At 39.1% G+C, this 27,300-nt stretch overlaps 1 protein-coding gene across 4 annotated transcripts in view; it reads left to right on the top strand.

Moving 5' to 3' along the window:
- AJAP1 (adherens junctions associated protein 1) overlaps window positions 1–27,300 on the top strand; it is a 290,328-nt gene that overhangs the window by 55,994 nt on the left and 207,034 nt on the right. Inside the window, exon 1 of one of the 4 annotated variants that reach the window (XM_063435415.1) lies at window positions 19,626–19,673. The exons of the other annotated variants lie outside the window; for them this stretch is intronic. Coding sequence (XP_063291485.1) covers window positions 19,657–19,673 — 17 coding nt within the window. The 5' untranslated portion in view covers window positions 19,626–19,656. Of the gene's footprint in view, window positions 1–19,625; window positions 19,674–27,300 lie in introns of those variants that run through there. 4 annotated transcript variants of the gene reach the window in all.

The raw sequence follows: 27,300 nt of genomic DNA, 5'->3' as shown, positions 1-27,300 counted from the left end.
ACAAAATGAGTGCGAAAGGATCACCTCACATAGTCAGTTAAGTTGTGGGCATGTCCACCACATGTGTATGTGTTTACTCCTAGAGTCACACATATGCTAACAAAGGTCTAAGGGTGTAAGCCCCATGTGGTAGACAAAAACAGAGGTAACATACCATCTTAGCATCGTTTTAATGATCTGTTCATGTAAAGTAACACAGATGCTTTTGTATTCCCACATATCATTCCAATCATCTCCTGTGATTTCACCCCCCAGGTCTACCTCCCTCTTTTGTAAATATGTCAGATTGTTCCTGTTTACAACTGATGTTAGCGAGGAGTGAAGCTTAGAAAATAGACCTTTAACATATGATTCATGCATGCATATGAGCTCAAAATTTGTCATAAAAGGGTGGCTGATCTGAGAATCTCGGCTTTCTGAACAAAACTCCCTTTGTATCTCCTTATGCATCTAAAAAGGTCAGAGGGGTTCTAGTTTTTAGAGTGTCAAATGGTACAACTGAACTCTATGTGACGGGACAACGCCACTAAATACCATGCCCACTGAGTATTCAGATCTTTAGATGTTTTGGTTTTGTATTTTGTGTCCCCAATGTGTATTCTCATGATTTTCCCTTGTTGAATGTGGTTCCCCATGTATCTTTATGTAATTGTAAAGGATTTGTGTGTTTTACATGCTCCCCGTTTGGGAGATCTCATACGAACGGGTTCTGTTAGGTTCCCAAACGGGGACTACCCTGACACCTCATTTAGAATGTATACTTAGAACGTTCACACCTCGCTAACAAGGTGTGAAAACTGCAAACTGCAAGGGAAATAAGCGCTGTGTGCTTCCCCTGGGTGGCCGCTGGTTCGTATCACCGAACGCCACCCAGGGGCAGCATTTGTATCCCGAACTGGCTTGTGCACACGGTCTCAGATCCCAGTGTCGGGTATCGTTCTATCTGCTCTCAACAGAGCTATAATCACTTTCTCCCCCCTGCCTGGGAGCTACGAGGTGGATACCTGCGTGAGGATATCCACCGGAGAGAGGAACGCGCGCCAGCAGGGCCTCTCTAGAGCTGTGAGTCGGTCTCACGGCCTCAGAGTCTCGCAGGCCATAAGGAAGTCTGTGCCTACCAATGGGAGAAGGTGCACACATTCAAACTGGGTTTGCTCCATTCTCCTAGTTAGTCGGCACTAGTTGTGGGGCGCAAGCATCCAATCATAGAAGGAGCGTCCATTCAAACAGGGTTTTGCACACTTTCTTCAGATTGGGCAGTGAAACCCCCCTTTTCTCTGAGCGGTGATTGGCGCAACCGAGTTTCGTGCCCTTTCTTCAGATTGGGCCGGCGAAACTCCTTTCCTTCTCCGAAGGCAGATTGGCGTGATTTGGTTCGTGCCCTTTCAGCTGGTTGGTTGTTGCTTGGTTTAGGCGCGAAGTTTGAATTTGCCGGACTAAACCAAGCAACGCTATAGAACTAATTTCGGGGATGTAAAGAGCCTTGAGACCCAGATTTTCAATGCTGATATCTCGGGCTCTGTGCATCCGATCAACCTGCTTTTTGCAGGGATCCCAGATGGGACCCGGGGCTATGTAACCCTGTAACCCCTTCCCTTCCCGGGGTGCCAAGCCTCAAAGGGTACCCCCCTGAATGTAATGTGTTTTCATGTGTTTCCCTGTGTACTGGGTACACAGGGTGGGAGATGGCTCTCTATAACCCAGCCCCCTCCTGCCTGGGACTAAGGGAAGTGTATTGTGTTGAATAAGACCCCCTGCGGTGGTCTGTGCATAAAAGAAGCCTGTTTCAATAAAGTGTCTTTCAGTGTTTTAACCTCCAAAACTGTGTATCATCCAGTTATTGGAGGGAAGGAAGATTTAACCTATGTGTCTGCTGTTCCAGCTTGCAGGGGATGCACCGGGGAAAAGTTCTTGTATTTCCAGGGCTGAGTGTCGTCTCTTCCTGCGAGTGCATAGAGCCAAGTCCCCTAACCATGTAAGAGTTCCTGATCGGCTAAAGGAAAGGAAGTAGCGGGGGTAACCGGTCAGGTTATCGAGGCGTCCCACTACACCCTCCTCAAATAAAACCTTAATTATTTGTAGGTATGCATTCTCCAACTGGGCAAAATAAGTTTGGGACCAGGTGGAATGTCCCTATTCATTAAAGGAGTCTTCTGGGAAATATCTGATGTTAATTTAAATTTTACTGAGTACTTGTCCAAGATTCACAAAGAGTTAAGAATGGTTGGGCATTGTGTGTGCAAGAAAGGATGGGAGGTTTTAGAGAGCCATATAAAATATTGGGATAGATCTGGGTAAAAAGGTCAGACCCAATGTCTACCCATCTACAGTGTTCTATAGAGTAGTCTTAAGAGTGCACCCTTGCCAGTTGTGCTGATGCGTATTAAGAGCTCAGGCTAGGCAATCCCAAGGCTCCCTTCAATTTCGGTCTGTAAAGCACCGTCTGGCCACCTGTCACATCCAGTTCATCCAGATAAAGTCCCCAATAGAAGTCTGGAAGGACAACAGGCCAGAGCCAGCCACTGAGATTGGAAGGGTCTGAAATAGGAAAAGTAAATGTGCCATAACATGCATCTTATCAATCTGTAATCTGCCCACCCAGGAGATGTCTTGTTCTTGTTCCAATTTCCCATGTATCTTTGTAAGGCAGAGTAAATTGGAGAAAAATTAGCGGCATAAAAATCTAAGGAATAGAGGAGGAGGTGAAGCTAAAAACTGGAGAATGAAAGTTTCTGACAATTGTCTGCAATCTTCCTGTGGAATATGTATTGAGAGGGTAATAGATTTGTCAGTGTTCACTTTTTAATCTGTCAGGGATGAAAAGTGATCTAAACAGCTTCAATATTTTGAACAATGACTATAATTTATATATATGCTACGTATATTAAAGTAAATGCCCTAAGGTTGACAGGGCTATTCATAAAACATATGGTCTCAAATGTACAATTTCTGGTTAATTCCCAACAATTCCTGATTTAGAGAATAACACAGTGATTGTTTTGGGAGCAGTATTTCTTTAGATTACCTTCTGGTAGTTCAAGATATAGTCTTTTTATGGCCAAGAGTTATACTTATGTAACTATAACAATCATTATTTTTTTGCAATTTCTTTTTTACTTTTCAGGTAAAAATGAAAATCACTTCAGTGTATTTTTTTTACCTTAATTTCGGTCAGTAACAGTAATAACAATTACTGTGATTGGATCAGGCTACCACTTCTGATGATGTCAGCAGACTGCTTGTTTTTCTTAGGCAAACAGCATGCAGATCTGCAGCTTCTGGCTTGAATACAGTAAGATTTTGCTATATTTATGGAGGCATGAGGGGCTCGGCAGGGCTAGATGGTGGTTTTAACACTATAGGGTCAGGAATACATGTTGGTGATCCTTTAAATGTGGAGTTTCTGTAGATTGAGGAAGTAAATGTATCAGTTATGGGTTTTCCAACCAGATTCAATATTATTGTTACTGTACCATGTACATAGAAGGGCAATTAAATGCAGTTGGCCTCTGAACAGAAATGCAGCAGCAATTAGTAAAAAAATAAATACATTCTATTTAAAAAAATATACTTCCAGTGTTTGCTTTTACAATCTATACCTAATACCATAATAGTTCCCAAGTACTTAAGAAAATACAATCCTTCTTCAATGATACCAATTTTAAGCCTAAAAATACATAAGCATTATACAATAGTGCCACCATATACAAATTCAATGTACAACCCATAACCCCAATCTAAATACAAAATGCTATCCCATAAAAGACCACTATACCTGGGTAATAAGTGTGGCAATACCATACAGATAATACTCTAGTGCAAATAAACACCCAATCATTAACAGTATATCATGTTAATGTGAGCCCAAAGACCACGTGCGTAAAGTGCAAAGTATAAGCATATAAACCATATACATAAAGTTCAAAAAGAGCACATATGGTAAGTCCAAAATGTGAACACATAATCATGTTCATAAAAGTGCAAAACACAATCACATTGACTATGTGCACAAGTGCAATTTGAGCACATAATTGTGCGCATAACAGTGCAAAATGCAATCACATCGACCGTGTACATAAGTGCAATTATGAACACAATATGTGCGAATGTGGTGCAATGCCACATACATAAAGTGTAATTATATATAAAACATATATTAGTAATATTATTTTATCTTTACTGGAAATTTTCTTATGTAGAAGGAAAGAAAAAAATGATCATATGATCCGTATTAAAGAATACATTATGAAAAAAACACTTCAGTGTTAATTGAAAATGAATCACATCTTACCATCTTTGTTTTAGTTTGTTACCATTTTCATGGAGATTCTTGACATATATAGAATCATGATAATGTCACCAATAATCTGTATACACATTAGCAATATTGCAGATCTTTTTGTACATCAATAAAATTATATTTATATAAAAAGCGTGAAAACTCTTAAAAAGGTGCATGTACCAATTGTCTCAACAGTCGTGTGATCATGATCTTAATTAATTGATTTGACAGATTTCCATGCTTGGATGGTTAAAGTTACGTGGGAGGAAAAAACACAGCTTAACTTTAAAACTGCTTTTATGTGTTTCTCTTTTTTTGTCAGAAATTCAACTCCAGGCTAACCCACGCTTCGTGTCCCTTAGTGTGATATTGGCATTGAATGATGCTTACCTACATCACAACAGAAGCCTACTTGATAAGCACTAATTAGTCAAAAATAAAGCTGCAATGCTTTTTTGGCGGCTTCAGACACAGCGCAATTATTAGAAAGTGATTTGTATCTCTTACTACCAAACTGAGAAATACTGTGGGAATTAAATGCTGCTATTACAGTCAAAGAAACAAGTATTTTAGCTGTTAGATCTAATTTAGTTAAAGTATTTATATTAAAATCCTGGTTGTATGATAATCAAAACCTTATGCTATCGAACTATCTATTTTCACTGTAAAGAAACAGACATTCTGCAACATTCTTACTTACCACATAAAGTAAGCTCAATACCGTGGTACACTAAATTACATTAAATATGTATTTATTTACTCAATGTGATAGTTTAATTTAATATAAATCCATTAACCTTTGACCTTTTCATCCATATTTTTCAAAAGATATAGCACATTAATGGCAATATCAGATATAAAGGGCAATTTTGCAGGTTTTGCTTTTAAATGAATCCTTTTTTTGTTTAGTTTTTTTTTTGGAAATCCAACTTAACTTTATAATTATCCATCAGAAAAAGTCAAGCCTACTTTGGCAATTTTTGACAACAGGAGGAGCTCAAGCAAAGTTTCATTTCAGTTGCTAAACTAATTTACCCACAATCCACAAGTCAAAATAATCCCAAAAGGGGACAAACCTCAGACATCTTGGACAGAGAATAACAAAATAGAGGTGCCCTAGTACGTAGAATTGGTTCATTGGAGAAAAGATAACATATATAAAAAAAGACAAATGGCAATGAGAGGAGCATAATAATTCAGATACAAGGAGAGAAATAATGAAATAAAAACATAATATTAATGCTTTAAAAGGATACACTAAGCAACATAACCACCAGAGTTTGCTGTTGTGGTTATGTTCCATAGATTTTTATGGCACCATCCCTTGGTTTAATATCATTGGGAGTCCTAATTTATATGGAAGCAAGCTATAGTGGTCATGATGCACAGTGTGTCCCACTGATTCAAAAAATAACCATTGCCCTTGTCACTTTTATTTCCATAGTTCATTTCATGTTATATATTTGTGGTCACTGAAGCAAATAAATAGGTAACAGTTAGAAAAGGTGATAGAAAATATGAAAATTGTTTCCCAGCTTCTGGGACACATATATATATATATATTGTAAAGCATTGTTAGTGTTATTCTTGCGCAACACTTAATTTACATCGGCTGTGAAGCATGTCTATAAGGCTCAAAGAAAACTGCAGTGTGATGAGACTTTAGAGAACATTGCGGTTGCAATGCTATAATACATTTGTATAGCTAATGAGCAGGTCAATTACTGCTGTAAATGTTGAAAATGTCCATATGTTTAAACTTTTGATTTTTTTTGTTCCTGAACTAGTTCCTTATGTCGTTTATGGACTGAATTAAGTCTCACAGGTGTTTTTCTGCAGGCTTCAGTAAACAGAGCAAAACCTGTAGTTTGAGGGAAAATAAAACTGTGGCCTACTTTTCAGTTTCGTGTCGGCATTGCCCTTGCTAAAATATTTAGAAGATCATTATATGTTATCATTATATGTTATAAGCTTCCAATTGTTAAATTGTAAAATGTTAACTAGAAGTTATGTTATATCAGAAAACATATTTTCTTTGGAATATCTGCGATTTCTAAACTTAACCCAAGTGAATTGTAACTAAAGTGTAAATTTACCTTTTGCATTCTGAGGTAGAAGAATCCCAGATATATTAGTTGTAAAATGGTATCTGAACTCTCCAGCGCATAGAGGTGAGTTGGCATTATTTTAGGCGATGCTGCTTTTTTTATTCCAAAATGCATTTAGCAATGCCACCAGAAAAAGTATTTGACTCCGTAGAAAGTTTCATCCAGTAACCCATTTAGTAGATGATGTTATGGTTTTCCACAAGTAAAATAAACTATATCTGTTTACATTCTTCAGATAATGGGATCTTGTATAAAGTCCAATGGTCTATAGCCACTGGTTAAATAAGCTAATGTCAGGCCCCCATGGATGTCAATTAGTGTTTTCAGTGCTGCAGTGGAAAGCAGCCCAATTTACTACTTTATTTTATGTTAATGAAAGGGAAAATAAGAACGACATGTATTTGAAGCAAGGGATGCACAGCTAGTATGTAAACATCATAAATATTATAAAAAATATTATAAAAAATAAAATGATGCTAATTTACACCATTTTTATGTTTCACTTATTCGTTCATCCTTTATAAAATTATTTGAGAAATTATAAATTGTAGACAATACGCAGTGTCCTTTATCTTGCAAAATTCTCCATAGAGCATGAAATATTAGTATAGAAGCAAAAATGCAAATATAGATAAAAAATAGTCAAATACCTTAAATACAGTTATTTGTAAAGACCATGAAGGCATTACTAGCAGTACAGCTTACTAAAAATGGAAGCAGAATGTAAAAAGAATGTATGCATTTTATGCCCTCATAGAGTAAATGCAGGTAAATCATATATTTTTAAAATAAATGTTTTTAAAACTGGTATAGCAATCATTATCAATCTCTGGAATACCAATCGTTATCAATCTCTGGAATGCTAACATACTGCTGACAATGAAATGATGGTTGTAAGAATGATATGACCCATTGAGACATCCTATACTGTTTAAAAGCAGCTTACATTTTCAGCACATTTGCAGGTTTTATACCAGTGACTGGTTCCTGCTGGCAGAGAACTGTGTTCCTATACAGGCTGGTAATAAAAACTAATGTATAAATGAGGGTAAATGAAACTTTATGGATTTGATTTCATTCTGCATACCTGAAATATAAAACATGAAAATAAACACATGAACATAAAAATGCTGATACTTGATTTATGCAGTGAAGTGGCTAAATAAATAATACAAACAAGTGTTCGCTCACCTCTATACAATACATGTCAAATTCTATTTCTAGTCAGAATCTTTTTAATGTAGTAAATAAAAGACAACTGTTTGTGAAAGAGACCTGATAAGCAAGGCTACAGTTTGCCCATGTGTCATTCAATATACAGTGGGTTCACTGTTTTAACCCCCTTGTTAAGATCAGTCATTTTCATAGGTGGAAAATTACTTTGATTTTCATTCCCAGCTGTCTTTCATTATGGAAATACTGATGTCCTACAGTTCTTAAATAATACAGTAATAAAATATTCTGAAATATTACTCTAAGCTATGCAGCATTAAGTAATCTCTATCTTCTTACATGACCTTTAGGAATAAGGACAAATAGGTGAGTTGAAAACATCTCCAGCTGAACTAATCTAGAATTCTTGCCCTAACCCTGTTTTCTTGCTTCAAACCTTGCAAAGTCTATGAAGTTTCCTTCACTCACTGTTCAGGGAATAGACTCCTATGTTTTTATGACAACGAAACAAAAAAGGTCAACTTATTCTTAAATGTTTTTGAAGATTGCCAATTACATCAAGTAGAAAGCATGTACTCTGCTCAACGTGGCTCATTTAGACATTTTGAAGCAGCCTATTAATACAGTAATATGATAACCTCTATTAAATTTATATCTCTTGAGCATGTATAAATAGTTACAATGGATGCAGCTTTGCTTTGAAATTTCAGCCATTGTTATAGAGACAGAAGAACTTCTGGAGTGAAGCCTTTTACAGTGACGCACATCTGATTAATTGTTGAATAACTTTATTTTCAAGATCACTTACATATTGTAATTCTGATTCATTGTTTACTTTAGCTGATGCACCTCCATTGAAGTCCTGAAGTTCATAGAATATTAGCTCAATAGATAATTGTCATTCCATTTTAGAGTGGTGTCTGCATTTGTTTTGTCACTTGAAACATTTTTCTATAAACCATGCATAAACAAACTGTTCATGGGAGGATAAGGTATTTTTTACAAAAATGACCCAGAATCACCTATATTGTTAATAGGCAGCAGTAATGGAGATGGGCTCTTCAGTCACAAAACAGTCTGACCAAAGATAACAATGTGCAAAACAGTTTTGGCATGAAATAAAAGATAACTGGTCCATTCAATCTGACTGCACCCAACTTACTGATGTGAATTCAGGACTTTCATTCTCTCTTGATTTATATTATGTAGACCTGTACTATTCAAGCACTTCATTTTTTTATTTTAGAGAGAGAACCTCCCTGTCAGTTAGTTGCTTAAAAATATAATTTGTAAATTCAACAAGAGTAGTCAGGTTATAACACAGTATTCAGACTAGCAATGATTTCCTGAATCTGTGCTCGTTCTGTTACTGAAATTAGTAATTTTCAGGTTAAAGTATCCTATAATATAAATAATATAATATTTTAATCTAAGACCAACTAGTGCAATTTTACTTGATGGATATATAAAAAAATATATGATTTTCTCACCCTTTCTAAGTGATATATTTTTTCCTGATTCTTATGTCCTCTACCAGAAGCCTGGGAGTCTGAGGGTTCTGCACAGCATCTTAGCTGTTCCTAGAATCTGTTGAAGCAACTCCCCCAACTTGGGTGTTACAGCCCTGAGTATTCCTATCACAACTGTGAATACTACTGCCTTCACTTTCCACATCCTTTCTAGCTCTTCATTCAGTCCTTGGTATTTGTCCATCTTTTCATGTTCCTTCTTTCTGATGTTATAGTCACTGGGCATTGCTACATTCACCATAACTGCAGTCTTCTGTTTCTTGTCTACCACAACAATGTCAGGTTGGTAGGCCAGTACTTGCTTGCCTGTCTGGATTTGGACGTTGCACAGGATCTAAGCTCTGTCATTCTCATCTACCCATCTGGACTTAGGCAGGTGCAGCCCATATTCTGAGCAGATGGTTCAGTGGACAATAATAAAAACTTGGTTGTGTCTCTCAGTACATGCTGTCCTTCTAACATAGTGCATCTGGCTAGCATGTGCTGGATTATGTCAGAGGCCTCTTTGCACATTCTGCACTTTGAGTCTTGAGTAGTGTGGCAGATACCAGCTTCTCTTGATCTGGTGCTGAGTGTCTGTTCCTGTTCTGCTAGGATTAATTCCTCAGTGCTGTCTTTCATTCCTGCTTTTTCCAACCATTGTAGGATTTTGTCATCAACTATCTGCAGGTGGTACTCCCAAAGGAGAGGTTTGTCTTACCATGGCACCTACTCCTTTTCTGCATCCTCTCAACCTCCACTTAGCAGTTTCTTCTTTAGGAGCCATCTTTGTAATGTACTTGTAGGTGCTCTATGGTTTTGAGTAGGTTCTGGGTTTCTGGGATTTTGAGTAGTTTCTGGGTAGACATCCATGTTGACCAGCTCTTCTCTTGACCAGGTTAGTATTCCAGCTGGATACTTGATGACTGGTAGAGCATATGTGTTTATGGTTTGGATCTTGTTCTTGCAATTTAGCTGGGACTTCAGGACCTGTCTAACTCTCTGGAGGTACTTGGCTGTTGCTATCCTCCTTGCCTCTTCCTTATGGTTTGTGATACCCCAGGTACTTGTAGCTTTTCTCTACATCTCCCATTTGCCCTTCTGATATTTGAACTCCTTCTCTCCTGATCATCTTCCCTTGTTGCTATCCAAAGTCCTTGCTGTATATCCTAGGTTGAAGTGAAAACCTAGATCTGCTTGAAATATATATATATATATATATATATATATATATATATATATATATATCCAAGAGGGCTGCACTCACGTGAACATGCATACATTATAGGGTGCTGCTGGGGCCAATATATACAACATACAAAATACACAATCCAAAGTACTCGCTTATTCACTAAACAATGATTTAGAATCTCACAGATTATAATAGTTTTATTTAAAACACCTTGCCTAGGCAACAAATAATGGGGGACAATGGGGGTGGAAAATATCAGTGCTTGTATTTTTGGCTACTAGAAAAAAAAAAATCAGTCTCTTCTTTTCTGGCAATACGGTAGGTATGGAAGGTAGTGTGAGGAAGCAGCGCCTCTGGTGGTCTTCTCAAGCTCGGTGCAAAAAAAAAGGGGAGAGCAAAAATAAGCTAAGAGGGAATAAACTCTCTTAGATATGAAATGGGAAGGGAAAACTATAAATGCTCAAAAAAAAGTGTGTATCAACTAAACAACTGGTATAAACAGCCTACACCCTAGGCTGAATGTAATACAATGTGAGATAAAATTGCAAATGGACAAAAGTCAAATGCTTCTACCAGGAGTAGACACTAATACTAGTACATATATACAAATATATAAAACACATATGACCAAACAGTGGGAACCGGGGTAAGTCCACTAAGTAGTGAATAGAAGAAAATAAGTACTTCAAGAGAAATATCTCAAATAAAGTACATCTGTAACAATTGCATAACAGCCCAAGTAGATACAATTGATGAAGTTATCAGTCACTTCATCTGAAAGGTCTACTAAGTATCAACCTGTGTACAAGCTAGGCACAATAACCCCTATTTAGCAGACAGCCAGGGATATACTAAGCTGTATAACCTAAAATTAGATTGTAATACAAATCAATGGTAGTGTTTTCCAATAGTCCAAATCTGAATAGAATATTTGCTCTTAAAAAGGCTAAGTATAAAATTCCTTGCTATGAAAACAGCCATGGTGATTGCCTATTGCGCTAAATGCTCTAGTAACAAACTAGAATCCACATAGATAATAGTATGGTACAATACATAAATAGACAAATAAATATGCAGGTATATAAGGATCAACAGGACCAGGATCGTGTCTTCATATAAAGCATAATCGCTTTATTCATTCTAAAATAAAAATACAGAAACACAAGAGCTCTCTGTGTTAAACTTCAACTCTCAATATAAAGTCAAAGTCATTCACATAGGTGCAGTATAGTCTAGAGCATTAAGTCTCTCTCCCAATAGTCTAGGGACTCCTGTTAAGCTGTCTGTGCTCAGCCGGCTGCACAGACAGCTGGAAAGTCCGTGATCGTTAATCAGCTGTATAAGAGGTTGGTCACGTGCATTCCACTGCGGTTCATTATGCGTTCCACTGCATTGGATGTCTTCCCCAGTAATGAGTTCCAATGCAACTATATATATATATATATATATATATATATATATATATATCCATATCCATCAAGTAAGTATGTACATCCTTGTCTTCTTAGATGCAAACACAAATTCTTTATTAATCTACATAAATACATGTCAACATTTCAGACTTGAATCTGAGTTTGTTTCAAGACCATATAAAAAAAAAATATATATATATATATATATATATATACACAATATGAAAAAATGAGCGCGCTCACTGGATTCCAAAAACGAATTAAACTAAAACTTTAATTTAAAAGTTTAATTAAACTAAAACTAATCTTGATAAAGACTTGATAAAGACCAAAAGGTCGAAATGTTGATCTACTTTGTGATCATTTAATACACTAATTTGATTTTTTGGAATCCAGTGAGTGCGCTAATTTTTTCATATTGGATATATTTTCAACGCTGTACTGCAACTTGGTATTGATCTATATTTTTTCAGCATAGAGGGTGAGTGCCAGACATACCAAACATTGTGTGTGTGTATATATATATATTTTCATTTATGAGTATATATATATATATATATATATATACACAGTGTAGATTGGATTAGCCGTATTAGTACAGTAGACAAAATGCCAAAATACCAGAGTATTGCAGTATAATATGATACCTTATTTTATTGTACTAACATAATATATCAAAGACATAATATTGACTCTCCTCTGTTTATTTACTTTTTCTGGTTATTCTCAGCCAACACGCACCTTTCACTTTTTCACTTTCAGGAACATCTTCTGCTATTTATGACACCCCAATCCACCACCACCCCCTCCCCCTCCCAGTTCTCTAACATCAGTTGTTTTAAGTGTTAAACTCTATCAGATGTATCAGTATTGCTTCCGACCTGCAGAAGAGAGGAAAACCCTCCAATACTTGTCTTTGAAATATTATGTTAGTCCAATAAAAAAGGTATCATTGCATACTGCAATACAATGGTATTTTGGCATTTTACATATACATATATATATATACAGGAGATGTGTGCACTGTGTGAGACAAATGGTGGTCACACCAGATACTGACTGGTTTTTCGGACCCCCCAGACCCTCCCAATACAGTAAAACTGCACATTTTAGAGTTGCCTTTTATTGCTGTCAGCCCAAGGTACACCTTTGCAATAATCATGCTGTCTAATCAGCATCTTGATATGCCACACCTGTGAGGTGGATGGATTATCTCGGCAAAGGAGAAGTGCTCACTAACACAGATTTAGACGGATTTGTGAGAAATATTTGAGAGAAATAGACCTTTTGTGTGCATAGAAAAAGTGTCTTAGATCTTTGAGTTCAGCTCATGAAAAATGGGGGCAAAAAAAAAAGTGGTGTGTTTATAATTTTGTTCAGTGCATATATATATATATATATATATATATATCATTCAGGAAATGTATTCTTTAGCACGTCTACTTCCATGGTATGTGATATTGTAAATTACAATAAAGTGTATATTTTATGTTTTTTTTTCTTGATATATAGTTTTAGTGATGTACCGAACTGTCCGCCGGCGAACAGTTCCCGGCGAACTTAGCGTGTTCGCGTTCGCCGCCGCGGGCGAACACATGGGCGGTTCGATCTGCCCCCTATTCGTCATCATTGGGCAAACTTTGACCCTGTGCCTCTCGGTCAGCAGACACATTCCAGCCAATCAGCAGCACTCCCTCCCTTCCACAACCTCCAACCTCCCTCCCAGCATCCATTTTCGATTCATTCTGAAGCTGCATGCTTAGTGAGAGGAGGGAAAGTTTAGCTGCGGCTGATTAGATAGGGAAATTGATAGCTAGGCTAGGGTATTCAGTGTCCACTACAATCCTGAAGGACTCATCTGATCTCTGCTGTAAGGTCAGCACCCCAAAAAGCCCTTTTTAGGGCTAGAACATCAGGCTGCTTTTTTTTTTCCTGTGTAATGTAATTGCAGGTGCCTGCCTGCCAGCTTCTGTGTGAGGTTCACATTGGATACTGTGCCTACTTGCCCAGTGCCACCACTCATATCTGTTTTAACAATTGGTTAAGCTTTAGATTTAAAATAAATAATTTGTTTTCACTGTAATAGAAGAGCAGTTGCCTGCCTGCCAGCTTCTGTGTCAGGTTGGATGCCTTGCCCATTTGCACAGTCAGTGCCACCACTCATATCTGTTTTAACAATAGCTTAAGCTTTAGATTTTAAAGAAATCATTTTTTTTCACTGTAATAGAAGAGCAGTCTCTATTCTGCTCTGTTTCAGTGTGTATCAGGGGCTTTGAGGACAGGTGTCAATGTTAGGTGATTTCTGCCCTTTATGGATTAAAAGCAGACTCTGCATCAACTGTGTAATTTTCCATGGGAGTTTTGCCATGGATCCCCCTCCGGCATGCCACAGTCCAGGTGTTAGTCCCCTTGAAACAACTTTTCCATCACTTTTGTGGCCAGAAAGAGTCCCTGTTGGTTTTAAAATTCGCCTGCCCATTGAAGTCAATGGCGGTTCGCACGGTTCGCACGGTTCGCCGGTTCGCGAACATTTGAGGAAGTTCGCGTTCGCCGTTCGCGAACCGAAAATTTCGGGTTCGCGACAACACTATATATTTTCCTACACATGAACATGCTATAATAATTGTGTTTGGATATAACTATAGGCACTGTATTCGTGTAAAGAATGCATTCTATTTCTTTTTAATTACCACGTTTAGCATTGTGTGCAATATAACTTGATGCAAATGTAGGGGCAATGATACAACACAATTGAAACAATCATTTGAAATTAGCATACATTTTTTCTTATTACCATAATTGTTAGTAAATGGCATCTACATAATTGAAAATGATATTGCACTTAAAAGCAATATGTAGATAGCAAATTAGTTTTTTTTTGTCCTTACGGCAGGTTATAATTGCATATTCAGAAGTATATCACTATCCTGAAGCATGTTTTCTTTTGCTTTCTAATAAAACTCATTAAAAACAATGAAAAAAATAAATAAAAGATTTTAAATAGATGACCCATGTTGTTCTAATCTTAAGTGCATTTATCAAATGTCATGAAACAAATAATACATCTAACAGACCTAATTGTAAACGCATGCAACAAGTAGTTTGATATTTACAGGGTCAAAGATTGTGCAATGTGCAATTCAATATTCTTCCTTTAGCATTTGCAAGGTTATTGTATTCTATACACTTAGTCAAATAGTATTATTTTGGTATATGAATGAGATAAAGAGATGCTAAAAGACATACCGTATTTTTCGCTCCATAAGACGCACCTCACCATAAGACGCACCTAGTTTTTAGAGGAAGAAACCCAGAAAAAAAATATTCTGAACAAACTGTCCCATAGTGTTTCTTACTATGAGACAGTTTGTTCAGAATGTTTTTTTTCTCCCCTGTCCCATAGTGTCCCCCCCTCCCATAGTCTTCTCCCCCCATAGTCTTCTCCTCTCTCCCATAGTCTTCATCCACCCCCTCCCCAGAGTCTTCATCCACCCCCTCCCCAGAGTCTTCATCCACCCCCTCCCCAGAGTCTTCATCCACCCCCTCCCCAGAGTCTTCATCCACCCCCTCCCCAGAGTCGTCATCCACCCCCTCCCCAGAGTCTTCATCCACCCCTCCCCAGAGTCTTCATCCACCCCTCCCCAGAGTCTTCATCCACCCCTCCCCAGAGTCTTCACCCCCCTCCCCATAGTCTTCACCCCCCTCCCCATAGTCTTCACCCCCCTCCCCATAGTCTTCATCCCCCCTCCCCATAGTCTTCATCCCCCCCATCCCCATAGTCTTCACCCCCCCTCCCCATAGTCTTCATCACCCCATCCCCATAGTCTTCATCCCCCCTCCCAAAGTCTTCATCCCCCCCTCCCCATAGTCTTCATCCCCCCCTCCCCATAGTCTTCACCCCCTCCCCATAGTCTTCATCCCCCCATCCCCATAGTCTTCATCCCCCTCGCTCCCCATAGACTTCATCCCCCCCTCCCCATAGTCTTCTCTTCTCTCCCATATTCTCCTCTCCCATACTGTCCCCCCTCCCCTTGTCCCATAATTACTTACCTGTCTTTTAGCGTTGGCCGGCAGCACAGGGCGCACCGCGGTACTGGAACTTCAATTTCAGGTTCCGGTTTCCGGCGGGACTGAAAGGAAGTATGCACACTGAGCTGAGTGCGCTCTTCCTTTCAGTCCCGCCGGAAACCAGAACCTGAAATTGAAGTTCCAGTACCGCGGGGCGCCCTGTGCTGCCGGCCAACGCTACAAGACAGGTAAGTAAAGCTTCATATTCGCTCCATAAGACGCACAGACATTTCCCCTCACTTTTGAGGGGGAAAAAAGTGCGTCTTATGGAGCGAAAAATACGGTACTTCTCTACATTTATAGACTAAACTATTTTGGATACTGATTTTATATTAAAAAATTATTACTAAAATATATTTTTCAAAATAGGTGGCACTATTTAAAATAGGTGGCTCTCAGGGAAGATTTGTCCATTGGTTACCCCGTCCCCCCTGACATTTTACAATATAAAGGAAACACCAACAACCCTGACAATGGCTTGGCAGATCTTCCATTTCCCCATCCTTGCTTGGTTGTATGTGTATGCAGTGCCTGTGAGTGATTGTAGCCATGTTTTTGTACATACACAATGAATGTTTGTGTATTTGTGTATATAGCTGTTCGAACACAGACATGCATATATATGGCAGTGGTGTATTTTGAATTTGTACTGTCCTAGACATGAACAAACTTGAACACCCCTCTAATTTAAATTTTCCCCACCCCTTGCTGCCAAGGCTGCACGCACTTTGACTGACAGACACTCCCTCACTAATGCATGCACTGACATACACACTGTTTAACCAACACACACTTTCACTGACAGACACACACACACTCTCACATACACTGACATATGACATACACACACACACTCACTAATTTGACACACTCTGGCAGACACCCACTCATTCACTGACAGACACCCACTCATTCACTGACAGATGACATACACACACACACTCACTGATTTGACATACTCTGGCAGACACACACTCACTGACAGTCACAGACACTCACAGACATACACGCACATTAACTAACAGACACACACTTACAGACATATACACACACATTAAGTGACAGACACAAACTGGCAGTCACACACTCATTGACAGACACACATTAACAGACACACACTCACTGACAGACACATACACTAACTGAGAGACACACACACTGACTGACAGATGCACACTGACTGACAGACACATCAGACACACACACACAGACATACACACACATTAACTGACAGACACACACTCACAGACACACACTCACTCACAGACACACACTGACAGACATAGACACATTAACTGACAGACACACATGGACTGGCAGACACACACACACTCATAGACACACACATTCACTCACAGACACACACACACACACAATGACTGACAGACACACACTCATACACTTTTCCCCAACAATCACAAATTATTATTAATTTTTTTAATTTTAATTTAACTCCAGCCAGCCTCCATGGGAGAGCTGGAGTGGATTCCTTTCTTGGGGTCCAGTGGGGCGGCTGGGCAGGTGTGCAGGCAGGCAGGGGTTGAAAGGTCACAGAAAGCGGCGAGGGAGCTCTGATCTTCCTGCTCAGCTCCCTCGTTCACCGCTTAGTGATGCCGGGAGCCGGAGTGACATCATATGCCAGCTCCCGGTTTCACTAAGCAGCGCGCGAGTTAGCAGAGCAGGAAGAGCTCAGACTAAGCACTCAATCGCAGCCCGACCACAATGCCAGCTGCTGCCCACCCTAGGGTGGGTCCAAAGGTGGCCAGCCAGCTCTTGGGTCCCCCAGGACACAATGCTAACAAGGCATCTGGTGGGGTGTTTTTGGGCATTTTTATTTTTGGCACCCCAGGAAAGTGCTGCCCACTGCTGATGCAGGGTGTGTTTTTATAGTGTAAGTAAATGAATGCAAGGTTTATATGTGGTGCTGATGTTTGCATGCTAGACTTTTTTGTTTACAGTGTTGGATTTGAATGCTTTAATGTTGATTTCCAATTAAAGAACCAAGAAAATGGAAATTGCCCTACACAGTACTGATTGGCTATACTACATACCCTGGTGTATGAGTGCACACCCCTTCCCTGCTGTAACCTGAGGCAGAACGCCTCATCCCCCTTGTACCCACCGTAGTAAGCCCCTGATTTTTGTCAACTAGTTACATAGCTGAAAAGAGACTTGCGTCCATCAAGTTCAGCCTTCCTCACTTATGTTTTTGCTGTTGATCCAAAAGAAGGCAAAAAACCTAGTTTGAAGCATGTCCATTTTTTTTACAAAATAAGAAAAAAATGTCTTCTTGACTACAAATGGAAGTCAGATATCTACCTAGATATCTTGATATATGTACCAGTTGTGACATGAAGGTGTCATTTAACACATTCAAAAACCTGATTCCCCTTGCGGAAGTACTAGTCACTCTATCCCAATTTATGTCCGGGTAATTAAAATCTCCAATAATTAACGTGTTACCCAGATTTGCAGCTTTCCCAATTTGCACTAGCAGCTTTTCATCCTTATTAATTTCTACATTAGGGGGTTTATAACATATCCCAACCAATAACTGATTACCCTTCATTTATCTACCCATAAAGCTTCCACATTTTCCTTGTCAGACTTCACATGCCTAAGATTTGACTTTTACTCATGGTTGACATACAAACATACCCCACCACCCTTCTTGTTTTTCCTATCCTTCTTAAATAACGTGTACCCATTTAAGTTAACTGTCCAGTCATGTGTCTCATCCCACCATGTTTCTGTTATGCCTATTATATAGTATTGTTTAGTGTATGCTATTGCCTCTAGTTCCCCCATTTTGTTTTATAGGCTCCTTGCATTTGTAAGCATACATTTAATATTATCATGAGCCATTTGTACTTTTTGTGAATTTTTATCAATATTAAATTTTGATGTAATCAATTTAACAAACCAAATACTTATTTGCATGTAACCACCCTGCATCCCATTAATATTTTTAATCAAACTACAACATATTGGCCTTTAAAAAATAATGTAACCTTTTAAAAATCAGGATAACTAAGTATGGTGTATTTGTTTCTTATCATCCTCTTTTCTCTCATAGTTTAGTAACATCCATTTTAAACTTTACTTCTTTTACTCATTCCTACTCACTTTTTTGACCACATCCTAGATTAGTCCAGCATAAAGATAGACTCTCAGTTGAAGTAGAACAAAAATGTCCATGTTACTTTTCCAACCGTAAAGGGTTACTCCAGGCAATATAACCACTTCAATGATTTAACGTGGTTATTGTGCCTGGAGTCTGTATGTTCAGTGTTTCACTTTGAAATGCACAAATGGAGTTTAACCCTTCTGTTGCCAGAGTTATAAAACCACCACCGGCAGCGTCATTGGGGTCATTAGCTAATTTGAGACTGGCTTATGTCAATTCTCTGCAACTTTTGATGCATTGAATCTAAACCATTGGCACGGAGCAGTCAGCTGATGCTCCCAGGCAATGACTGAGTGACAGGATCTAAATCCTGCTTCAATAGAGACCCAGTTCTCAGCAGGACCAGGTACAAGGGTAAACCGTCATACATCGGCTTACTTCATAACTGAGGAACAGTGCCAGGGTACTCCTACTATCATAACCACTATTGGTTATGGTAATTGGAAAAGCCCATTAATATTGGCAAGGTATTATGTATGTTTAGTATTATTTTCTCAGAGTTGCAAACCTTATTGTAATTTTCACATTTTATAAATGATATATATATATATATATATATATATATATATATACACAGAGTCAGACACACAACAAACAAATTCTAAATGTTGTATTTGATTTATTTACTGATTACTCCTTGTCATAGTTTGTTTTTACCCTCTACAGGACAAGGGGCATCCTATGAATCTGCACTATTTCTTACCAGTACAGCAATGCTACCATACAATGTTCTGCATTTCTTTGTAAGTGTTTTTCATCTTTCATCTATTTTTTTTTTTTTGTGAAGAAAATGTCAGTATTACCATGTTTTAAATGTTTTATTCTAAACCTAGGGGTATATTCTCTAAACAGTAAAATATAATTGTAAAAATATTTCAAAACTATAAAATGGTTATAAAATAGTTATGTTCTCTTACATTTTGAAAGGCTGTTGTGAACTCAACATGCCTTGCTGTTTAGTGAATAGGCTCCAAAGATATTTGGAATAAATCTCTAACATCCACTATGTTTCCTTTGAATGTTTTACATCATTGCATTCTTATTCACACTTTTGTTTTTAATGTCTCCACATTCATAGCAGTTACTGTGCGTGTTTGTGTGTGTTTTTAAGAAAATGTCCCTGTTATTCTATTAATTTAAAATGACTTACAATGCCCCAATAAGGCATAGCATACTTATTAACAAGTAATCTCTCATGATTTATAATATTTTCTAAACCCAACCAGCAATTACTGAAAAAAATAAAAATGATTGAAAATGCGTTTAATTCTACATGACATCATTTCATGATATTAGTGCTGGAAGTATTATTACACGTCACCAGTAAGCAGTCACAGCAGATCTGGTGCTTTTTACAACCTATTTCATCTCATTCTAAAAGTACTCCAACTGAAAACCAAGCTGTTTATAAACTGATAGCTTCTGCTATGTATGGCTGCTGTCAACTTGTTAAAGGACCACTCTAGGCACCCAGACCACTTCAGCTTAATGAAGTGGTCTGGGTGCCAGGTCCAGCTAGGGTTAACCCATTTTTTTATAAACATAGCAGTTTCAGAGAAACTGCTATGTTTATAAATGGGTTAAGCCTTCCCACAAAGCCTCTAGTGGCTGTCTCACTGACAGCCGCTAGAGGCGCTTGCGTGCTTCTCACTGTGAAAATCACAGTGAGAGCACGCAAGCGTCCATAGGAAAGCATTGTAAATGCTTTCCTATGCGACCGGCTGAATGCGTGCGCAGCTCTTCAGCTTAATGAAGTGGTCTGGGTGCCAGGTCCAGCTAGGTTTACCCTTTTTTCTATAAACATAGCAGTTTCAGAGAAACTGCTATGTTTATAATAGAGTTAATCCAGCCTCTAGTGGCTGTCTCATTGACAGCCGCTAGAGGTGCTTCCGCGCTTCTCACTGTGGTTTTCACAGTGAGAAGACGCCAGCATCCATAGGAAAGCATTGTGAATGCTTTCCTATGGACTGGCTGAATGCGCGCGCGGCTCGTGCCACGCATGTGCATTCAGCCGAGGAGGAGGAGAGGAGGAGGAGAGTTCCCCGCCCGGCGCTGGAGAAAGAGGTAAATTTAACTCCTTCCACCCTCTAGAGCCCGGCGGGAGGGGGTACCTGAGGGTGGGGGCACCCTCAGGGCACTATAATGCCAGGAAAACAACTATGTTTTCCTGGCACTATAGTGGTCCTTTAATGGATTTAAATATTTAGGGTGAAATGTAACTAGGTTAATCCTTTAAGTTTGCAATAACTGGCCAGATAATTGTCATTAATTGTATTCATTATATTATGAATAACAATTATAAATATTAAAAAGGAGACTTGAGTGGATGACAGTAATATCAGGTTTTCTTAGGCTGTGGATTCACTAGCATGGTTATTTACTAAACTGAGAATTCAAAGTGCATTTTAAATTTAAGGCCAGCATAGCCAAAGTTAAATCATAGCTGACTTAGAGACGTTTTTCTAGTTTGGCTATTTTGACCTTAAATTTGGAAATTTAGTTTGAATTCCCATTTAAGTGGATAATCCTACTTCACCGTCACAAATGTATACCATAGTTACATGCATTGCCTCTTAACACAATAGAGTTAGAGAAATACTTTTTAAAATAATAAACAATTGATAAACTTAGGCAGTGGCAGAACTAAAACTAACAGGGCTTTGGTGCAAAGACTCCCTCTAGTGCAAGGGTGGCCAAACAGTAGCTCCTCAACTATTGTACAATAGTTGTATATTGTATATTTGTTTAGCGGTATTTTCATTTCAGTGTAGGTGTGTTTTTGTATGCAGTTTTGGTGTTTTAAAGCACGTCTTATCAGGGGCCTATTGAGCATTGCAGCCTCAAGTGGGAATGCCACTCGATAATCCCCCCATCTTGCTGCACCGATGGTGTATCCACTGTTGGGTTTATCAATGAAACATCACACTGGGATGCTGAAAACCTGACTGCTGAGTTGAAGCTTCAGAGGCTATGCCATGACTTTAACTGAGCTGAATATTTTTCCAAACCATTCCAAACTAAATTTTACACTAAATTTTGCACTAAATTTGGGGCCTGCAAGATGTCAAGATGTGTAAGGGCCACCCAGATGGCCAAAGGTAGTTCCACCCATACATGCAGAGATGTTCCAATGTGGTAAAAATTATCAGGGGCTTCAGCACAAGGATAAATGGTTCCTCCCACATATATTAACAGAAGCATCTTTTAAAACCAGCCCTGCACCATGCTTAAAGTCCAACTTTAAACCTACCATGTTCAATAAATCACATTGTGACTTGCTGTTTAACTAACCCTGCACCCACTGCATTAAAACTCTGCCCTTATAGCAATAATACAGTGTGCCGTGTAATTTACTTCACATATGGTGCACAAAGGAGGCACTGTCACAAAATATGCAATTAAAGCAGTGAAATTGTCCAAAATTAGGCCCAGGTTTTTTCAGGACCCCACACAAGGCTCCATCAATTTGTCAGTCCACCCTAGCCATGCTCCCAACTACATGCATGTGGAAATATTGAATAATTTCATTTCTCAAATCTCAATTATTATGGAATTGTCACTTATGTATATATTAAATTATTATATTAAATTATAATTATAAAACCACCTATATTTCCATTAACATTTATTTTCATGAGATTTTCTTAATATGTATAATTTTATATAATTTTTCTATACTTTCACTTTTGTATTATTTTTATTATTATACATGTGGAAGAAAATGGAGTTAAAAGACTTGCAGTACTTTTTCACATGTAAAGTAATAAGGCTGTGACCTGTTACATCTAATACAGTCTCAACTCTCTTTTGACATATAGCAGACAAAAGGTTATGAATCTATTTAATCAGCCGTACAAGCTTCTGAAAACCTTGGTGTACAGAAAAGAAAATGATTTCTTAGATCTCCACGTGGTTCCAAGCTTTTGAAAAGGAAAAAAAAAAATATTATACTCTCTACATTAACCTACTATAAAAACATGACAGGATGACACTTTATAGGGAATAAATTTCACCCATAGGTTGATCAGTCCAAACTGCTAGCAAAGATCTTGTATTATTTCATACTGAAGGTTTGAACTGATACTGCTAAGCTTTCAGCATAGCAGTTATAAAATATACAGCTATATCAGCCTGTGAAATATGTATGTTGTTAAATCCCAGAAGGCATTCCAAACCACAAACTTCAAGCCAGTTTCACTTAAAGATATATTTAACAGATATAATTGGTAAACATAGAAACATAGAATGTGACGGCAGATAAGAACCATTCGGCATATCTAGTCTGCCCAATTTCCAAAAATACTTTCATCAGTCCCTGGCCTTATCTTATAGTTAGGATAGCCTTATGCCTATCACAAACATGCTTAAACTCCTTTGCTGTGTTAACTCTACCACTTCAGCTAGAAGGCTATTCCATGCATCCACTACCCTCTCAGTAAAGTAATGCTTCCTGATATTATTTTTAAACATTTGCCCCTCTAATATAAGACTATGTCCTCTTATTGTGGTAGTTTTTCTTCTTTTAAATATAGTCTCCTCCTTTACTGTGTTGATTCCCTTTATGTATTTAAATGTTTCTATCATATCCCCCCATCTCGTCTTTCCACCAAGCTATACATGTTAAGATCCTTTCACCTTTCCTGGTTTTATCCTGCAATCCATGAACCAGTTTAGTAGCCATTCTCTGAACTGTCTCCAAAGTATCAATATCCTTCTGGAGATACTGTGTACAATACTCCAAGTGAGGACTCACCAGTGTTTTGTACAATGGCATGAGCACTTCCCTCTTTCTACTGCTAATACCTCTCCCTATACAACCAAGCATTCTGCTAGCATTTCCTGCTGCTCTATTACACTGTCTGACAACCTTTAAATCATCTGAATCTGAAAATCTGAAACCCCTAAATCCCTTTCCTCATAGGTTAGGCCTGTATCAAATATTCTATACTCTGCCCTTGGGTTTTTATGTCCAAGATGCATTACCTTGTACTTGTCCACATTAAATGTAATTTGCCACAGCTCTGACCATTTTTCTAGTTTAGCTAAATAATTTGCAATTTGGATTATCCCTCCTGGAACATCAACCCTGTTACATATCTTTGTATCGTCAGCACTATGTACAGTTTTAAAACACAATGTGCAGTTTAGATCTTGTTACTTATCTGAGCATCATGTGATCATTGTAAATGTGGTTTAAAAGTCCACACTAAATATACATAGATGTACAGATGTCTTTTTTTTTTTTTTTTTACAAACATTCCACATGTAGATAATAAATAATATTAAGTACTCAAGGTTTGTTTTCATGCAAGTAAATATGGATAAATTGTCCTCTCTTACATTTACTACTTACCGAAATTGTCTGACATCACTATAATTTTGGTAACAGTGAGAAGGTCCAGGCACTCCAATAACTTCAGACATGTTTATTTGAACATGTAGAACACTGTTAAGTTTCAACCCAGGATAGGGTCTTTGCCAAGATCTACTTTGCACCACTATAATTTTGTCATTTATTAAATAGTGATTACATATTTGTAAGGTCAGCATTGAATTAGAAGCAGGCTTGAAAACATAAGATTTGCTTATATTTGTATATTGACTTGTACTTGTATATTGAGCATACATGAGCAACTTTCATTAATCACTACATATTGCAATTAGTGATGTCCTGAACAGTTCGCTGGCGAATAGTTCCTGGCGAACATAGCTTGTTCGCGTTCGCCATGGACAGCGAACATATGCGATGTTCGGTCTGCCCCCTATTCATCATCACTGAGTAAACTTTGACCCTGTACCTCACAGTCAGCAGACACATTCCAGCCAATCAGCAGAAGACCCTCCCTCCCAGACCCTCCCACCTCCTAGACAGCTTACAATTTAGATTAATTCTGAAGCTGCATTCTTTTTTTTTTTTTTTTTTTTTAGACAGAAGAGTGTTATATTTGAGCATGCTAGGCTGAATGTGCGTATATCATGGCTAGTTGCACTGAGGGTATGAGTATATAGCAGTACATTGTTGTGAAAGATGGCTGTCATCTTTAGGGTGCAGCTTGCACGTTTTCAACTGTGTATTTATATCATCAGCTCCACCACTAGTTATAAATCAAGTGGGAGTCGCCCCATGAGATGAGACTAGTGAATAATATAATACATGAACGGTTAAGGTAAAGGCATGTAAGGAACTACGACAATAAACTCTTTAGGAGGTGAAATAATGGCATGTTTAAACGCTTGCTACTTTACGATTAGTTAATGTGCAGAGAGCAGTTCATGTGATCAAAGGCATGGTGTGGAGGATCGGCTATAGTGGGACATGCTTGGCAGGCTGCTGTTTACTGCTTGTGCTCATCCGATCCCTTCTGGGCGCCAAGTGCAGACCGCGCGAGTACCTGATACCTGGAACAACAAAGGCAAGTCTCTGGCTGAGTGCCGGGTTCGCGTCTTGAGGTGGCAGAAGCTTGTTTTGACGGGTTGTCGGATCTGTCCCGGTGGTGCTTCACGTCCGGTGCGGGATTGTGGTGGCTTAAGGTGGAGGCGAGTGCTTGACGTGGGGCAGGCTCTGCATTTCTGTTTGTGCCTCCGGTCCCGTCTTCGACGCCTTTTGCGTTGTTGGGTTTTAATGGGGACTGCTTTGCTTAGCTCTGGTGGAGCTTGTTGTGGCTGTGGTGGAGCTTGTTGGGGCTTCCTGCTTGTTATTTGCTTTCAAAATTGATTAAAGAGTCTGTCCAGCTTAGACTCAATATCCTGCCATGCTTTGCTGGTACCAGGAGGACACGCAGCTGCCGCCATATTAGGAGAGTCGCAGATGAGTATGTCAGCCTGGGCGGCTGTGCTCTGTGCGTCCATTAGCTCCAGACTGGGGATAACCCCCACCGGTCCGAGGGGGGGGTAACGGAGCTCCTGCCGGGAAGTAGATGCTCCTGGGCATCCCAGGATTGGGAGATCGGCCGCCTCTCCCGCCCGGTGAGCACCAGGCCACACTTGCCACGCGGAGGTAAGTAAGACTCTGTCGATTTGCTGACCGCTATTAAGCATGTCGGGTCGGTCAGGTAGGAGCAACATTGCTGGGTCATCCCCTTCTGGGGTGAAACTCGCTTGTTGATAGCTGCTTAAAGTGAGATATTGAGGGAGCTCACACGAAGTGCGTCTTTCCTCCATGACAGCTAGGCCCCGCCCCCCGGAAGCTGCATTCATAGTGAGAGGAGAGACAGTGTAGCTGCTGCTGATTTAGTAGGGAAATGGATAGCTAGGCTAGTGTATTCAGTGTCCACTACAGTCCTGAAGGACTCATCTGATCTCTGCTGTAAGGACAGCACCCCAAAAGGACCTTTTTAGTCTGCTTTTTTTTTTTCTGTGTAATCTAATTGCAGTTGCCTGCCTGCCAGCGTGTGTGTCAGGCTCACAGCGTATACTGTGCCCACTTGCCCAGTGCCACCACTCATATCTGGTGCTACAATAGCTTGCATTTAAAAAAAAAAAAAAACTTTTTTGACTGTAATATAATAGCAGTCAGTTTCCTTCACACGTGTGCGTTTCAGGGCCGGCCAGGGCACAGTGTCACACCAGTGCAACTCATATCTGGTGTAACAGTAGTGTACATTTAAAAAAAAAAATACAGGGGGCTTGTTGTCACCTTTCGGGGACCATTGGTGTTGTACATGGCTGGGTGGAGGAAGAGACCTTCAATGACATCAGTGAGGACAAGGAACGGGACATGGCTAGCTTGGTATCCAACCTTGTGCAAATGGGGAGTTTGCGGTTGTGCAAATGGACTGTTTGCGGTTGTTTGCGGTGCGTTAAACGGGGAGTTTGGTCTGTCACTGTGAAGCGGGCGTAACCCTTACACTACCTGATCGATACAACATCATACCTGATGTTTTAAAGCACGTTATTCCAAACAATTTAGGAATGTTAGGTGATTTATGCCCTTTATGGATTAAAACCAAACTCTGCATCAACTATGTAATTTTCCATGGGAGTTTTGCCATGGATCCCCCTCTGGCATGCCACAGTCCAAGTGTTAGTCCCCTTGAAACAACTTTTCCATCACTATTTTGGCCAGAAAGAGTCCCTGTGGGTTTTAAAATTCGCCAGCCTATTGAAGTCTATGGTGGTTCGCCCGGTTCGCCCGTTCGCGAACATTTGCGGAAGTTCGCGTTCGCCGTTCGCGAATGGAAAATTTTATGTTTGCGACATCTCTAATCGCAATGTATGACCTCACTCAATGAATAGCAGAGGAGGAAATCATGTATAGTTCAGCCATATTGTGTATCAAGATGTCATCAGCAGTTGCTTATTACAGAAGGTGCACTTGCTTTACAAGAGATACCTACTTAAATAAGTATATTTTAACACTCTGATACACTA

The sequence above is a fragment of the Pelobates fuscus genome, chromosome 11, assembly GCF_036172605.1.
Source record: "Pelobates fuscus isolate aPelFus1 chromosome 11, aPelFus1.pri, whole genome shotgun sequence".
Classification (NCBI taxonomy): domain Eukaryota; kingdom Metazoa; phylum Chordata; class Amphibia; order Anura; family Pelobatidae; genus Pelobates; species Pelobates fuscus.
This window is presented reverse-complemented; position numbering and strand designations above follow the sequence as displayed.